We start from the raw sequence: 16621 nt of genomic DNA on the forward strand, positions 1-16621 counted from the left end.
TTTTTTTTATCGCACCTCAAGACATGCTTATTGATTTTAGAGAAAAGGGAAGGGAGGGAGACAGAGAGGGACAGAAACATCAGTGCAACAAAGAAACACTGACCGGCTGCCTCTTGTACTTGTTCCCGTCCTGACCAGGGACTGAACACGCAACCTTTCAGTTTACGGGACGACGACACTCAGCTGGCTATAGAAATGGCTGGCCAATGGAGCCACACTGGCCAGAGCTCAAGTGAGTCTTTATGCATTCATGCATATTCAGTGAACCCCTGTGAGCCCAGCCACCACCCAAACCTCTAACCACGACATTGAGGCCCTCCCAGGTCTCCCCCAGGTCTCCCCATCAGACTCTCTCTGCCTTTACAGCTCAACACCCATCACCTCGTGCTCAAGAATCTGGCCAGAATGAATGTTTGACTCCTCCAAGGTGATGGTACCTCTCACCTCGAGTGCTTTGCACATGCTGTTCCCTCGGCTACAGATACTCTTTCATGCATCTTCCTCTGGTCTCGAGACACCACTTCCCCCAGGAAGCCCTCCCTGAAGCCTCTGATTGAGCTAAATGTTCCTTCTCTGTGTTTCAACAGTCCCTTGAGCCTCTCCATCACTGTACTTATCACACTTAGGCTGTGACCACCCGTTTCTTCATCCGTCCTACAAGAGGGTGAGCCTTATGAGGCTGAGGACAGTGTCTTGTCCACTGTGCTATTCCCAAGGCCTGGCATATCGCAGGCAAATAAGCCTCTAATTCCTAGGCTGATGTCAGGGAGGCTGCAGAGTACACTTGTTAAACTTGGACCTGGAAGCCAAACACCAGCAGCTAGACCCGACTTTACACGGAGACCACATGCCAGACGACCCCATGACCACAGAGCCACAGAGGCTTTGGAAGGTTACTGTGGAGCAGTCTCCCCAGTGCACCCTGGGATTCTGAAACAGACACCCCATCCCCACAAAGGCATGTGATTGGTCCTTGGCCAAAAGCAACTTAGAGGAGAGGTAAGAGGGTTGGCCAACCCATTTTCCCATTTCCGTTCAGCCACACAAGGAACAACTTCCTTAGTAGAGAAATTGTGCAGGATTGAAAAGATGGAAACTGAAAAGCAATTTCTTCTCCATTCATACGAGAATGCACAACTGTAGAAAACGTGTCCCTGGTGAGTTCCCCTTCCCACTCAGGAAGGGAAACGTCGGGGGCAGGAAGAGGGGTTTCAGCACCAGAAAGGTGAACCTCCAGGTCATTTCCCACTGGCTGGACATGTGTCCTCCAAGTCTGGATCCCTGAGGTCCCACAGAAACAGCCGGAAAGGTGGGACGCCTGTGTCTGCCGGGCCCCAGCACAGCCACCAGTGGCCGTGAGGGCTGAGCAAGCCCCGGCCGCCCTTCAGCCTCACTCTCTCGTCTCTATGACGACCAGGCATCTGACTTACTCTCGCCCTGTCCTGGTGAGGAGGGCTGGGGTGGTCTCCGTCAGTCCACGGGGCGGAGCAGCAGCTGCAGGGGCCGGGGTGGAGGGTGGGCTGACTCTCGTGCTGGGGTGGTGCTGTTCAGAAATCCGCTTTCTCCCCTCCAACTGTGAGCCAGGGACAGCTAGGGAGGCAGAATGAGACCGAAGTGAGTTGACGTGGAGAAGACCCTCCACATCATGTGCGAACATGTAAGGGTGGGAGATTGCGGGGGATGGGGGGGGGAAGAGGTCACAGATGAAGCTCCTGATGAGGTAATGACCCACTAACCTCAAAACCAGAAGATGTGGTTTTCACTGGGAGTGTGGGGTGCTGTGCTAAGCTTGCTGAGCTGTTTCTAATTAGAATGCCCCTCACGGTCCACGCTCCTGGCATGGGATCCAAGTCTCCGGGACCCTCCCCCTGCAAAGAGCCTCACTGTGCCTCACTTGAGTCCCGCAGACTCTGTCATGCATCTCACCATGTTGTCCTGGAATTGGCTTCGGAGCCTCCACCTCTCTCTGACATTACAGTCACACCTTTGCCTGAGAGCATGTTTTGGAGGACAGCATTCATGGCTTCAGCCTCCCAAAGGGATGGGCAACCAGAGGTTAAGACCACTAATCTGGCCTGTGCATTAAAAACAATGAGCCCGCCCAGGCTGGTGTACCTCAGTGGACTGAGTGCCAGCCTGTGAACCAAGGGGTTGCTGGTTCAATTCCCAGTCATGGCACATGCCTGGGTTGAGGGCCAGGTCCCCAGCAGGGGGCGTGCAAGAGGCAACCATACATTGATGTTTTTCTCCTTCTCTTTCTCCCTCCCTTCCCCTCTCTCTAAAAATAAATAAAATCTTAAACAAACAAACAGCCTTCAGAATACTGCTGAGCAATAGGTAAAGAAACAAACCACAAACACATGGAACAATCTAGATAAATCTCCAGAGAATTAGGCTGAGTGAAAAAGCCAGTCCTGAAAGGTTATAAATTATGTGATTCCACTTATACAAATAACCTTCTAAAAATACAAAATTATAGACAGGGAGAAGAGAGTAGCGGTTTCCAGGAGCTAAGGAGAGGGTGGGGGCAGGAGGGTAGGGGGTGTGTCTCTAGCCAGGCCACATGAGGGTCCTGTGCTGTGGAGGGACCCTAACTGGGTCCCCGACAGGGTCTGGTTGGTACTCCACCGTGATTCCACACGACGCTATCACTGGAGGACGCTGCGTGAACGGCACGCGGGACCTCAGTGTATTATTTCTTACAACTGCCTGTGAACCTACCAATAATCAATAAAACTTTCAACTAAAGGTTAATTTGAAAAAAATGTAAGTGATGAAACTTAAAAGGAGGCAAAGCTAATCCGAGGGGTTAGAAGTCAGAGCCGCGGTTCCCTTTGGGGGCGGCAGGGGCAACAGAAGGGGCTGGAGGGGACTCTGGGGCCCTGAGCCTGTTGCGTTTCTGTGTCTATGCTCACTTCGAGAAGATTCACCAACTTATGGTCTTTCCTGCATGTTTTATTTCAATAGAAAGCTCACATGCATTTTTAAAGGTAGAAAAATAAGTTACAGATAGTTTTTATAGACATGGAATGTGTTCGAGATACAATGTGTAGTGAACAAAAGGTTATCGAACGTTAATGTGCCCTATTTCCGTTTTAAGTGTATGTAAATCACACACACACACACACACACACACACACACACACACCCCGGCATGGAAGGCATCTCACAGGCTCTGCTCCAAGATGGCCGCAGCGACAGTTTGCAGCATATTTTTTTTTTCTTTTGCTCCCTTTTGCCTGCCCTAGCTAATCTCAAATGTTCCTACAGTGAACCTGTATGATATTTTGTATCCTGAAGGGTGATGCAAGTTTTTTGGTTGGTTCCGTTTTCTAATCTAGGCAACCCGGGCACCCCCAGGCCCTGGCCAACCCAGGCGCACCCACTCACCCATGTCGGCTGCCATCCCCGACTCCAGGTGGAAGCTGGGTACCCTCTGCCGGAGAGGACTGTCCCGTGTGGAGGGGTGCCTCTGGGCTCGGCTCCTGGGTGTTCTTGGCTCAGTGGCTCTTCTGGGGACGGGAAGACCCCTGGCCCGGGGGTGGGAGGCTGCATCCCGGGGCACAGAAGCAGTGAAGGACTGGGCTAATGTCCCTGGGGTTCTGGTGGGTCACAGAGGGAGGGACACTGTGAGGTCATACAGAGCAAGGCCACAGCCACCGAGCCCCTCCACACCCTGAACAAGTGACCGCCTGCCTTTAGGACTGTGCACCCCGGATACGAGTCTTTCTGAGGACGCACCCCCATTGCACACGCATTTCCTTACAAACTACAATTTCACACCTGTCCACCAACGCAGACAAAATTATAAAGCTCAATTGTGTACTTAGAAAATCCACAGGGAAATAGAATTTCTAACCCTTTCTTCCCACGCAGCCCTGGGTTGCCATGCGGGCCTGCTGCGGGGCCTGCACCCGGCCTCCAGGGCCATCAGTCTTCTCCGTGGCCCTGTCCCTCACCCTTCACCTAAGTCCCCTCCACCCTCTCTTTTCCCTTGGGGTTCCAGCCACCCCGATGGCCTTTTGTCCTTGTCTTCTGTTCCCCTCGCACGACCCTCAAGTTCTTATTTACTCACCGCTCACTTGGTTATTTGCTCCACAGATATTTATTTTCTGGTCTGTTGCTAACTGGCCGAGTGATGCTAGGCAAGTCACTTTCCCTCTCTGAGCCCCAGCTCCCCTCCATCAATAAGACGGGGGAAGGAACCATGGCTGAGGGGATGCTGAGGTCTCTGAGAATACCCCGCCCATCTACCTGTTCTAGGCTCACAGGCCACTGCGGTTCCCAGGCTCTCCCGGGTATGTGGCACTAATGGGACAATGTTGGGGGTCCCTGGGGTATACCTGATGTGGGAGAGCCGATGCTCTGGGGTCTGGGTGAGGGGCGACACTCTGCTGGTTTCTGAGCCCACAAAGCCACTGTCTGTCTCGGGTGACGCCATCCAGGACTCCTGTAAGAGGCAGTGTCCCTTTAAGTCTGAGGAATGTGCCCGAGGCAGAGTAGGAAGACCTTCCCAAACCTTGGCCTGGGCCTCACATTCCAGAAGCTAACAGATTGGACTGGGGAGGCTGGCCCAGCTCCCAACAACCCAGCTCAGGCCCTCGGCACCCAGCGGGTGCAGAGTCTCACCAGGCCGAGAGTGGAGACTCCACACCTGGAGATTCCGCACCCGCACAGGACCCTAAGCAAGTCCCCCTTCCCTGAGCAGTGGCAGCCAGGGCCCTGGCAAGGGATACTGCAGATTTCCTGAGCAGAGGAACAGAAAGAGGAGAAAGCAGTCCCAGTATGGGATGAGGATGCTCATTGCCACGTGTCTTCTGGCCTGGGCCTGGGCCGCCATGGCCCTACCTGACTGCAGAAATGCCCCACGAATCAGAAGGAAACCCACCAAACTTCCTGCATGCCAGGTCTCACGTGCAAGGCACGAAGGACACGAAGAGAGTCACCCAGGTGCCTGCCCTCATGAGCTCATGGTCTAGTGCAGATGCTTTACCACGGGCTCATTAGGACTACGGTGTGTGTGTGTGTGTGTGTGTGTGTGTGTGTATACTTGCTTATATATGTGTTCTTCTATGGGAATAAGTCATATTCCATAGCGTATGTCACATTCCCCTAGTGATCTGTGATCCTGCAACAGTCTAAAAACCACTGCTCTAGTGGCACAAGCAGGACATGGAGTCAAGGATGAGCCTCCAGATGTTTTGAGCAGGCTCAGAGGGCTACACACTCTCTCAGGGGAGGAACAAGAGCCGCTGGCAGAGGGACAGGGGTGGGCGGAGCTAAGACAAAGAGGAGGCACTGGACATCAGCCCTGTATGTTGGGCAGGACTGTGGCTGGCAGTGACGGGAGCAGGCATTCTGAGGAGGCATGGCGTGAGCAAAGGCCCAGAGGCAGACAGCTCCCTGAGGTTCTGAGTCCGTTCCCCTGTGTGGACACTTACCTCCAGGTGCGCACCACCAGCTTGGCGGAGAGACTTGTGTGGAAGGCGCTCAGAGACGCCGCTCCCCTCTAGGCTGGTCAGACTGCTCTGGTGGGACGCCGAGGGCTTGGTGCCCTGCGAGTGGGGTGGCCTACCAGGGCCCGGAGGAGCTGCCTCGGCCTTGCCCAGGCCCAGCAGGGACCCATCTCTGGCCACGGGTGCATGGAAGCCTGCTGGTTTCCTGGATACCATCTGTTCCACCGTCTCCCTGGCAGAGAAGGAGAGGATGTCATGCCCTGGGCTGAGCTGGGCAGCCCTGACCTGGGAGTCGAGCATCCAGGACACAAGCTCTGATCAGATACCCCTGGGTGCCCATGCTGGTTACTGCCACCTTCTTCGGGCTGTGTGGCCTTGGGCGAGGCACTTCCTCTCCCTGAACTTCACTTTTCTCCGCCATGACATGCGATGCCAATCAAACCCACCCAGTACAGCACAGAGGCAATGGTGTGGAAACACACGAGTGAAAGCCGCATGTCCCAGGCTTCGGGAATCTGCATACCATCTTCCCCGTTTCAGCCATTTCCATAAACTCCAGTCTACTCAAAATTAGACTTCACTATTATAAAGAGAAGACCAGTGTTTTGTGTTGCAAAAAGAAACTAACATTGAAAAATAAACACAAGAAACACAATAGTATCATATTCTAGATAGATCCTGTTGCCGGCCTGAGGCCTGCTCTCCTCTCTCTCTCTCTTTAAAAGAAGATGCAGGGAGACAAAATAGCACTGAGGCCCTCTCCTGGATGCACTTAGGTGGTCTGAGACTGACAAGGAGAAGGCTGGTATTTAAGGCTGCTTCTCTCCTCCTGAAAATCGCATCCCGCACAGCCCCCAGTCACCCCCAGTGCTGTCAATGGCATTCACGGAGAGGCGCTGAGCTACAGGCCATGAAAGCCACGTCTACGTTGTGGAGAGTTGTCTCGCTCATGAAGGCAATCACTGCCCTCGTTGTTTCAGGGTTGGATGGGACAAGCGGCGGGGGCTCACGGACGTACTCGAGGGGGGTCCTGTGACTTCTCTCAGCCTGCACTGGCAGCTGCCTTGAGGAGAGCCTGCCGGCCTCTGCTGTCCCTGGAGCTGGAGCTGACCCATCAACTGCCAGGGTGCTGCCCTGTTCCTCCTGCTCCTCCTCCTCCTCCTCCTCGGTCCTCACGGCTTCTGGGAGGGACTTCACACTGAGGTACCTGCAGAAGGATGCACAGAGGGGGCATGAGCCTTGTCCAGCAGGAACAGCCAAGACCCAGCCCCTGGGCTGGACTGGTGGGCACTCACCGCTCCAGGAGCCCATGGAAGTCTTGCTCCACCTGCAGCTCCTTGTGCCTCACTCGGGCCGGGAGCCCCAGTGGCCTGTCCTCCACCTCACTGCCAGCGGGGCTCATCTCCCCGTTCATGTGCAATGCGCAGGGGTCAACGCTGGTGGCGTCGGGCTGGGGGCCAGAAAGGAGGAGGAGCAGGGATTCAGCAGACACATAAACACCACTTGTTCAGGGCCTGCCTCCCGTCAGGCTCATGCTGGGTGCCGAAGAGTCAAAAGTAAGTTAGATTCATCCACCCCTCCAATCTTTTCATGTGCATGCAAAATGAAGGGGCTGGATCACAAGATTCTCAACACTAACTGCCATTAATTGAGCACCTGCTACATGCCAGGCACTGTACTTCACAACAATCCCATCAGTACATAGGGTTATTACCACCCATTTTACAGACACGTAACTGAGGTGCAAATGATTTGCCCAAAGGCACACAGAAGTGAGGGGCAGAGCTGAGATTTCAGCCCTAGTTTTCCTGCCAGAAGCATCTCTCCTGACCCCCCCCAATTCCAGCATAGACACCCAGCCTCCCAAAACACCTTCGTTGCAAGAACATGGAAGCTCTTCATGCCCTCGGCCTTTTACCAGTTAGTGCCTAGGGTAGCGCCTGCTGGAGTTTTCCCACCCTCTGGGGCAGAGCACACTGGGAGAGAATCTCCCCTGTAACCCTGGGCCCCAAGACATCAGCGGTCATGGGTATTCTCCCAGTGCCCAGCTCTCCACCAGCCCCGGCCCACCTAACACATCGCCTGTTCTCCTGCTCCAACTCCCACCAGGTGAGTCTTTGCAGCACAGGTGGCAGGGAGCACCGGCAACGAGGCACAGAGACTCCGCCTCGGTCACCCGTGTGACCACTGCAAGACAGATCATGATAGTCCCTCATGGTCTGTGACGTGGACTGGAGAAAAATTCTACCAAGCCCCTTGCACACGCGGCCCCTGATCAGGGTCTCCCGTCTCGGTGAACAATCTCCAAATGCGTCCAGTACCCAAAGCTAGAACCTGGAGGTCATCCTTGGTTCCCTTCCCTCTCACCACCACTTCAGGTGCGGTCAATGTGCCTGCTAACCCTCTCCCAAGTCCACGTTCACCTCCCTGTCTGCCCTGCCACCTCCCCGTCTCTGACTGGCCTGCCTGCGTATCCTCTTACGTCATGCCCTGTTGAAAAACGTAGCCGTTTAAGACCAAATGCTTCATGTGGCCCACCAGCCCTACATCCTGGGCCCCCACCCGCCTCTCCAGCCGCATCTGTCAGGCAACTGCCCCCTCACTTTCAGACGCTAGCCACAGGCCCTTTGCCCCAGCTGTTTTCCCCGCTGGATGGCTTCTTCTGTACCTGGTAATTCCTATTCACCCTCAGATCTCATTTAAATATTATTTCCTCAAGGAAAGATCATCTGACCCCCCCAAGTTCATTTGTTACCCTGTAATCTACTCTCACAAAACCCTATAATTCTCCTTTATAGCACTGATCAAAATTATAGTTAAATATCTGTATAATTAGTTCACCCAGACAGAAAACTGCATGAGGGTAGGAGCCACCCTTGTTTTTGTTTGTTTCCCAGCGAACCCTTCCATGTGTCACAGGTCCTGGCATACGATACATACTTCGTAAGTATGTAGTAAAGAAGTCAGTTAATGAAGAAATGAAGGAAGGAAGGAAGGAAGGAAGGAAGGAAGGAAGGAAGGAAGGAACCAACCAGCACACGATGGGACAAAGAGGTACCTCTGGGCAGAGGGTCTGGCCGGCCGGCGTGTGGGCTTGTCTCGAGGGAGAGGACAGGCACGTGGGCCTGCGGGGGAAGGGCGAGGCTGGGGGGCTGTCCAGAGGTGAGTCTGACCCTGCTCGCTCAGGCTCCTGCTGGCTCTGTTCCATGTAGTCCTTCAACTCTTCCAGGCGAATGCCCAGCTGGAATATCTCCGCCTCCAGCTCCCTGGAATGGGAAACGGCAGCACTGGGAACCGGAGGTGGCAGCCACACCGGCATGTCTGGGACATGGGCTTGCAAGCAGACCCCAGAGAGTGCCCACGGTGGGCGGGGGGGGGTCTATTCCCCTGGGATCGAGAGATATCAGCCCAAGTCCCCCTCTGGCACCGACAGGCTATGGGACCTGGAGTAAATCCCTTCCTCCTCTGGCCTCAGTTTCCCCATTCTCTAATAAACGGTTTCAGCTCTTATCTCCAAGGTCATTTCTCATTTCGGTGAGTCCAGAAGGACACAAATCTCAGCCTTTGGTATTCACCCATTTGCATATGGGGCTAATCAGGATAGGACTTCTCCCTGCTCCCCTAGTGTATAAATTATGAGGGTGACGTGCACCCCTGCTGGTGACCGAGTGGGCACCCTCCCTCCTCCCTGGCCTCCCTCCCTAGCAAGTACCTGCCAGGATCAAACTTCTCAGGCGTCCCCTCAGAGCCAGCGGGCTGCTGGGCCAGGTGCTGCTCCCTGCAGGCCTTCAGGTATTCTTCCTCCAGGGCCGAGTGGGCAGCCTTCAGGCGCTGGAAGCCCTGAAACCACACCAGGCGAGGAAGAGCTGAGTGCCCCGCCCCTGTGCATTCTGTCCCTGTAGACGCAGGGCCGAGACGGTCCATGGAAGCGCCACGGCACTCAGCCTGGGCCTGCGGAGGCCTCGAGTCCCTCGGGGGCTGGGGCTGGGGCCCTCCGGAGCCCGCCCGCCCTGGTCGAGCTCTCTGCCGTCAGACTGGCAGGGCGCAGAGTCTCGGCACCAGCTCCAGGGGGCACCAGTCCTTCCTGGGCAGAACGACGAGAACCCCAATGTTCCGTGACAGTTGTAGTGTCAAATAGGCCATCACTGTGTCCCCATAAGGACCTAGTACCAGAGACCGTGGGTCTTCACTTATTTTTTATCCTCACCCAAGGCTATGTTTACTGACTTTAGAGAGAGAAAAGGAGAGAGAAAAAGGGGGAGGGAGAGAGAGGGGTGGGGGAGAGAGAGAGAGAGGGAGGGAGAGATTGAGATTGACTGCCTGTCATACGTGCCCTGACCGGGAACCAAACCTGCAACTGAGGTATGTACCCCGACTGGGGATCGAACCTGCAACCTTTTGGTGTACAGGAGAGCGCTCCAACCAACTGAGACACCCAGTCAGGATGGTCTTCATTCTTAATTTGCAACCCTATGGGTTTGGGAACTTTAGTTATTCTTTCCCAAATCCTTACAGACTGTCATGACAGATGATGTTATCACCGTCACACTACTGACACAGATAAGTAACATGACTGAGCCCTGAGGCTCTGGGCTAAAGCACTTCATTCCTTTGACCTTCAACATAACCCTAGTAGGATGGGTATATTATCATCTTCCTTTGAAGAGAAGGAAACAGGCACAAAGCTGGTGGTGGTCACACAATGAGAGAGCGAGGTATAGAGCAGAATTTGAACCTAGCCCTCTGGCTGCAGAGCTCTTGGACCTACCAATGATACTTGGTCCGCACAGTAAACGTGATAGTAGCTAACACGTGGCTAAAACTACAGGAGGTGGGATCATTAACCCTGGCGCAGTATCATCCCATCCCACTCACTCTATGCTGACCACAGACTGAGGCCGAGGGCAACCAGTGCCTAGACCCCACAGTCCCCAGTCAAGTTCCATCTTCCAACAGCTCCCAACCTCCCTGTCTATGAAGGAATTAGCACAGAGGGGAAGAAAATGAACGGTTTTCATTTGTAAGGTCCTCGATCAGCCACTGAAAGTGATACAATATACATCACTCATTTGTGATTGGAAAATGCACGTGGCATCCCTACAATTACACGGGGAAAATACTTGCACCATAATTTTTTCTACAAACCAGGTGCGTTGCATCTGTCCCTCTGGGCCCTCACCCTCCCCGCCCTGTTCTGTGCCTCGCGCATCAACGGGGCTCCCCAATTGCTGGCTTCCCATGGGGTCTGTCCAGTGGGAGGCACCTGTGAGAGGTCACAGGGCAAGAGGAGAGAGACCCGGGAAGGGACGGCCCCGGGCAGGTGCTAGTCACTGGGTGTCCCTGTTCCCTGTCAGACCCCTGATGCTGCCACACCCCTGCTAACTGGCCCTTCACTGACCCCACACTCCCAGCTTTGAGGGCTCCATCTGCTCCTTTGGGACCCTGGCTGATGAAGCAGAAACTAAAGTTGACACAGGACGAGAGTTACCTAGCAATACCAAAGTCCAAAAGGAAGTAAGCCCATACTGGTTAGATCGGGGGTCTTCCCCATGATGACTCGCCACCCCCTCCCACAAGTTTCAATTTTTTGGCAATTACTATCATACTAAAGAAAATAAAAAAGGAAAGGCCTCTTTCTGGTTGCTGAGAGCAGGGTAATTGGTGGGGAGCCATGCAGGGCAGTGATTATGACCCTGGACTTGGGAATCAACAGACCTGGGTCCCAGCTCTGCTGCCTATTGGCTGTGTGGCCTGAAAGTCACCTCTCTGGGATTCAGTTCCATCCCCGTTAAATCGGGGTGATGACTGTGACTGCCTCGCTGGGTTGTTATGATAAAATGAAATCACGTACTCAAAAAGCTTGCCACGGTGCCTGGCATAACATCATGGCTTACTAAGCGGTAACTACTGTGATACAATGATCATTATCATTGGAAAGCTAAGCAGAGGCTGTTTCTTCTAAAAGGAGACACTGTGTCTGGGATTCTCTGGTCTGTCTTGCAGCAATCAAGGCTTCAGAGACTCCGAGACAGTAGACAGAGCCGTTATTTGGCAGCTCTAAGGGCTTCTGCTGAAGTGGGTGGTACCTTGAGTTGATCCTGGGGCGTCAGCCGGCCTGCCTGCATCAGGCCCGCAAAGGACTCTACCTGGACAGTGGGAAGAGAAGGAAACACGCCCCATTAATCAGGACCCTGGAAGATGAGTCCTACGGACTCCCGCACTCACCCACATTCACGCTTTGGCCCAGGGAGCTGGGTCCCGCCTCGGGATGTGGGTTTTCTGCCAAGCATGGAAAGGCGCGTGCCAGAAATTGACTTCATCACTGAACTCAGCCATGGGCAGCCTTGGGAAAATTAAAGGGGAACCTCCAGGAACTTATCAGCAGCAAAGCCCACTCATTCAGGCGCATGAAGACCCCTTTAAGGCAGGATATTCCCTGCAGCACAGTGGGGGTGGAGTGGGGTGCGTGTCGGGGGAACAGTTCAAACTCCCGTCTGTGGAATAGTATGCAGACTGCAAGAAGAGAAGGCACGTGTACACGTTCTGATGTATAAATGCCTCCAAGACCTACTTCTAAGCATTAAAAGTGGGGGGGGTAAAAAAGGTACAGGACAGGGTTTCTAGTATGCTACCGACTGTATAAAATATGTGGAGACTAAAAAAGGAAAAATATAAATACAGTTGCTTTTATACAATAAACTGTATCTAGAAAGACGCAAGAAACTGACACATTAATGGCTTCTGGGGAGAACTGGGTGGCAGAAGGACAGGGGTGTCCCTCGAACTTTGAACAACATGAATGTATTGCCTACCCAGGAAGAACTATTCAAACTGGGGACATTCAAAAAGCCAAGGTACCGTATAGCTGTGTGACCATTTCTACAAACGCAGGTGCGGGTGTTGCACATTTCCGCACGGGACAGGAGGGCAAGGGTGGGAGCAAAGACTCTTCCCTGAACACACCCGTGCACTGTGTGAGGGTCTTTGACACGTGCATCTCTTACCTTGACAACAACTATTTTTCAATATAATAGGCAAAAGGCAGAAGATGATTTGGGGGTCATTTCTGGTAAAGCTCTATGGAAATCAGTGTTGAAAAGTAACACAGAAATTTATAGAATTATATAATCTACATAACATGAAACAAGAATGTCAGGGAGGCTCATATCTCATTTCAGATTTCCTAGTGATCATATTGAAAGTGTAGAAAAAGGTGAGTTTATTGAATACCTTTTATAAATCTCAAATATTATTTCGACATGCAATCCATGTAATTATCTGTGAGGTATTTTACATTCCTTTTGTTTCTCGGAGTCCTTGGAATCCAGCACGTGGTTTCCACTTACAGAGCCCCTCGGGCTGGACTGGCCAAGCACTCAATAGCCACGTGATCAGTGGCTCCTATATGAGACAGTCCAGCTCTGGCTCATCAGGGGTCAGCCGGTGCCCCAGCTCCTGCTCGGTGTGATGCCCTTGGTTTTGCTTCCCTTTACGATGCATGGGACAGGGAGAAACCTCTCTGCAGTGACAGGACCCAGAACAGCAGTGCCGTTTGTGCTATTACAACAGGGATGAGCCTGAGACATTATGCCGAGTGAAAGAAGCCAGACACAGAAGGACGACTATTACATGAAATGTCCAGGGCAGGCAAACCCCAGAGGCAGAAAGTGGATGAGCAGCCACCAGGGGATGGAGGAAGGGGAATGGGGAGTGACTACTAAGTAGATAAGGAGTTTCTTATTGGATGATGAAAATGTTCTGAAGTTGATTGTGGTGCTGGTGTGTGACTGTGACTGTAGTAAAAATGACCGAACCATTAACTCTAAATGGGTGAATTGTGCCTCAAGAAAGCTGTTACCAAAAAAAAGGAAGGAAGGAAGGAAGGAGAAAGGAAGAAAAGAAAAAAGAAAAGAGAAGAAAAGGAAAGGAAAGGAAAGAAAAAAAGAAAAAAGAAAGGAATGTTGGTATTTCTCTGAAGGAACTCGTTTTCGGAACATGGTGTTGTATATAATTACTCCATTTCCCTTTTTGCATTGACAACTAGGAAGCTCAAAGCCAAACATGAATCTGGTAGTGTTCAGGGTCCAACAGAATACTTTGTTTACTCACTTCACCCTGAGTTCACTTTATTTTTCTACCCTTACTTCCTTTCTGCCCCAGTTTGCTCACTTCCGTTTGTGTGATGTGGTTATAATACATATTTTTTCTAAGCCACTTTCAGAATAAGGCCAAGTGTGTAGTTATAAGCAGACTCACAAAACAATTCACCATTATTTAGACTGTTCGATGAAAATATAAAGGCCCTTTGAGAGGTGACTGAGAGTTGGCTTCTGTATCAAAATGAACTCAGAAAGTGGGGTGATGTATCCTGAGGGGGAACGGTCGAGTGGAGGTTCCGTTACCCTTCCAGAATCCTGAGGGCCGAGCGTGCCCCGGGGGCAAACCAGGAGACATTTTCAAGCACAACAGGAGCGAGTTTGGTGAGAGGCAGTGCCACAGAGGGACTTAAACCTAGCACTGGGTGACGCGGAGGAGGCTGGAGCCAGGGGAGAGGCTCCCGTCTTTGACATGACCAAGTTAGCAGGCAGAGGCTCTGCTTCCTCCAAGTGACTCACGTCCCCTGGTAAAGCTGGGGTTCCACTCACCTTGGCCAGGAACCGACTAGCCTGCGAAGCCAGCGCCTGGGTCCTCTCTGCTGAGGGCTGGTCCTGAGCGATGCCTGGGTTCTCCGGAAGCCACCCTGGGGTGGGCGCGCTGAAGGGCGAGGAGGGGCTCGGGTCTCCTCGAGCCGACGGCCACCCTGGAATACGCAACCACTGAACACTGGAGCCAAGAACAGCGCTTCCTGGGGCTGAGGGACGGACGCCACACCTCAAGACCATTGCCTCCATCGTCAGGTCACAGCTCAGTGATCTCGCGATCACGCCTCCCTCACGCAGGCCCACAGACGTGGGCTGGGCAGCGCTGTGCCCACTCACAGGAGAGAACACGGTCTGGATCTGCTCAGAACCACACAGCTGGAGCCCAGTCAGGCCTTGGCGCTCCCAGTCAATAGTGTGGGCTCACATTCAGACAGAGGCGAGTTCCAGTCCCAGCCCCCCCCCCCGCCCCGCCCCCGTGCAGTGGTGGGGCCTTCAGCCTGTGCTCACCTCTCCAGGCCTCGGTCTCTCTAACTGCCCAGGGGTAACATCAGCACGCACCCAGCCATGGGGGTTAACTGGGACCATGTGTGGCAAGGCTGGGCACAGGGCCTGGCCCCCATATGGACTCCACAGTGACAACGCTCTTTGTCATGCAGCTCATCCAAGATCACCCAGTTGCCAAGTGGCAGAGGCGTCCCCCAGGCTGCTGTGGCTTAAAGCGGGACACTTGCCACATCTCCATTTGACCTGTTCAAGTCTAAGGGCCCAGAAAATGGCCTCACATCTCTCCCTCCCTTGGCTGAAGCCAGTGCCAGCCCAGGGCAGACTCACAGGCTACAGGGGCCCCTCCTGCCATGTCTCCTCTCACAGACTCACCCGATGCCTCAGGGGCCTGCAGGGCCTCGGTGGGGCCCGGCCACCGCTGCACAGAATGGGGCTGTGGGATGGTGAAGGACAAGACCTTGGTCCCTGGGGGAACCATCCCTGTGCAGATGCTGTGGCTGGGCTGGGGTGGGTCCGAGTAGAGGTTCACCTGTCAGTGAGAGAGGCACAGGGAGAGTTAAGTCAGGGCTGGGGCAAACCTACCCAAAAGGCCTTACCTTGACTCACACTGTCACTCAGGCACTCAACAAACATGCCTGTGATAATAAATGCCACCTTTTGTGGAGCCCTTGGGTGGGGGAGCCAAAGACCGGGCCAAGGGCTGACATTTCATTCGCATTCTCTCTCTCTGTCTCTCTCTCTCTCTCTCTTTTTAAAAGATTTTATTTATTTACTTTTAGAGAGGGGAAGGGAGGGAAAAAGAGAGGAAGAGAAATATCAATGTGTGGTTGCCTCTCATGCACCCCCTACTGGAGAACAGGCCCGTAACCCAAGCACGTGCCCTAGACTAGGAATCGAACCAGCAACCCTTTGATTTGCAGGACGGCACTTAATCCACTGAGCCACACCAGCCAGAGCTCATTCTGTCATTATGGAAGTCCCCAGAGGGAGGCAGGGCAGGGACCATAATTCCCATTCTACAGGAGAGAAAACTGAGACTCAGAGGGGTTAAGCCACTAACTCAAAACCTCCAGCTGATAAACCCTTGGGCTGGGATTATAACCTGGCTTTGATCCCAGAGTCTATGGCTTTTTATGTTAATAATTTAAAAATGATATTTATTATAATAACTTATAGTATAACCATAACAATATTATAATCAATATATATTTAACATAAAGCAAATATCACTATATTATAATAATATAACACTTATTAATAAAAACTTTCTAACAGTATCGCACTGCTAACATCAGCCATTAAGGCTGTTCGGGTGAATGAGTAAACCAACAACTCAATGCGCTGCTCTCTCAGTGGCAGCCAATCACCATCAGCAAGGACGCATTTGACGTGGTAAGCAGCCCGGTGTGTGAGAGGTGTCTGGGGTCAGGCGGCAGGCCAAGGACGCGCAGACTCGGAGGAGGCCCACGTGCCGCCCGGTGGTTCAGAGCAGGGTTGGCAACCTACTGGTCTGCTCCGTGGGCAAGGCTGCAGTGAGCACAGGCCTGCTTGTCTGTTTAGGGGTTTGTTGTGTACAGTTACTTTCCTGCTACAACTGCAGAGCTGAGAGCTGTTACTATGGAGACTGCGTGGTCCACAAAGACAAAAATATTTACTATCTGGCCCTCAGCAGAGAAAAGTTTGCTGACCCCTAGCTCAGCGTGGGAGCTCTGCAGAGCCTGGATTCCTGACCACCTTCGAGTCCTAGAGCGGCTGACTTAACCAGCCTCTCTGTGCACGGAGTGAGTGCTCAGTGAACAGCAGCCTCACATTCCCCACCACCATCATCACCACGGTCACCTCCATGATCACCACCACCGCCGTCATCACTGTAATCCCCACCAGTATCATCACTGCCTTCATCACCATCCTCGTCACCACTGACCACCCCCCATCTCCACCCCCCACCCCCTGCAGGCAGGTCCCTGGAAAAGCCACTCCCCTGAGGTGCCTCAGGGCTCCCTGCTCCTCAAGGTGTCA

At 53.1% G+C, this 16621-nt stretch overlaps 1 protein-coding gene across 4 annotated transcripts in view; it reads right to left on the reverse strand.

Annotated features, from left to right (window-relative positions):
- The window catches only part of AKNA (AT-hook transcription factor), a 52325-nt gene that overhangs the window by 11052 nt on the left and 24652 nt on the right, over window positions 1-16621 (reverse strand). For all 4 annotated transcript variants that reach the window (XM_036022118.1, XM_036022117.1, XM_036022116.1 and 1 more), the window contains exons 5-15: window positions 14975-15131; window positions 14102-14256; window positions 11543-11602; window positions 9169-9296; window positions 8515-8722; window positions 6752-6906; window positions 6475-6663; window positions 5442-5688; window positions 4344-4450; window positions 3391-3602; window positions 1431-1590 (exon numbers count right to left, since the gene is read on the reverse strand). In XM_036022118.1, coding sequence (XP_035878011.1) covers window positions 1431-1590; window positions 3391-3602; window positions 4344-4450; window positions 5442-5688; window positions 6475-6663; window positions 6752-6906; window positions 8515-8722; window positions 9169-9296; window positions 11543-11602; window positions 14102-14256; window positions 14975-15131 — 1778 coding nt within the window. The remainder of the gene's footprint in view (window positions 1-1430; window positions 1591-3390; window positions 3603-4343; window positions 4451-5441; window positions 5689-6474; window positions 6664-6751; window positions 6907-8514; window positions 8723-9168; window positions 9297-11542; window positions 11603-14101; window positions 14257-14974; window positions 15132-16621) is intronic.

Source organism: Phyllostomus discolor, chromosome 3, assembly GCF_004126475.2.
Source record: "Phyllostomus discolor isolate MPI-MPIP mPhyDis1 chromosome 3, mPhyDis1.pri.v3, whole genome shotgun sequence".
NCBI classification, from domain to species: Eukaryota; Metazoa; Chordata; class Mammalia; order Chiroptera; family Phyllostomidae; genus Phyllostomus; species Phyllostomus discolor.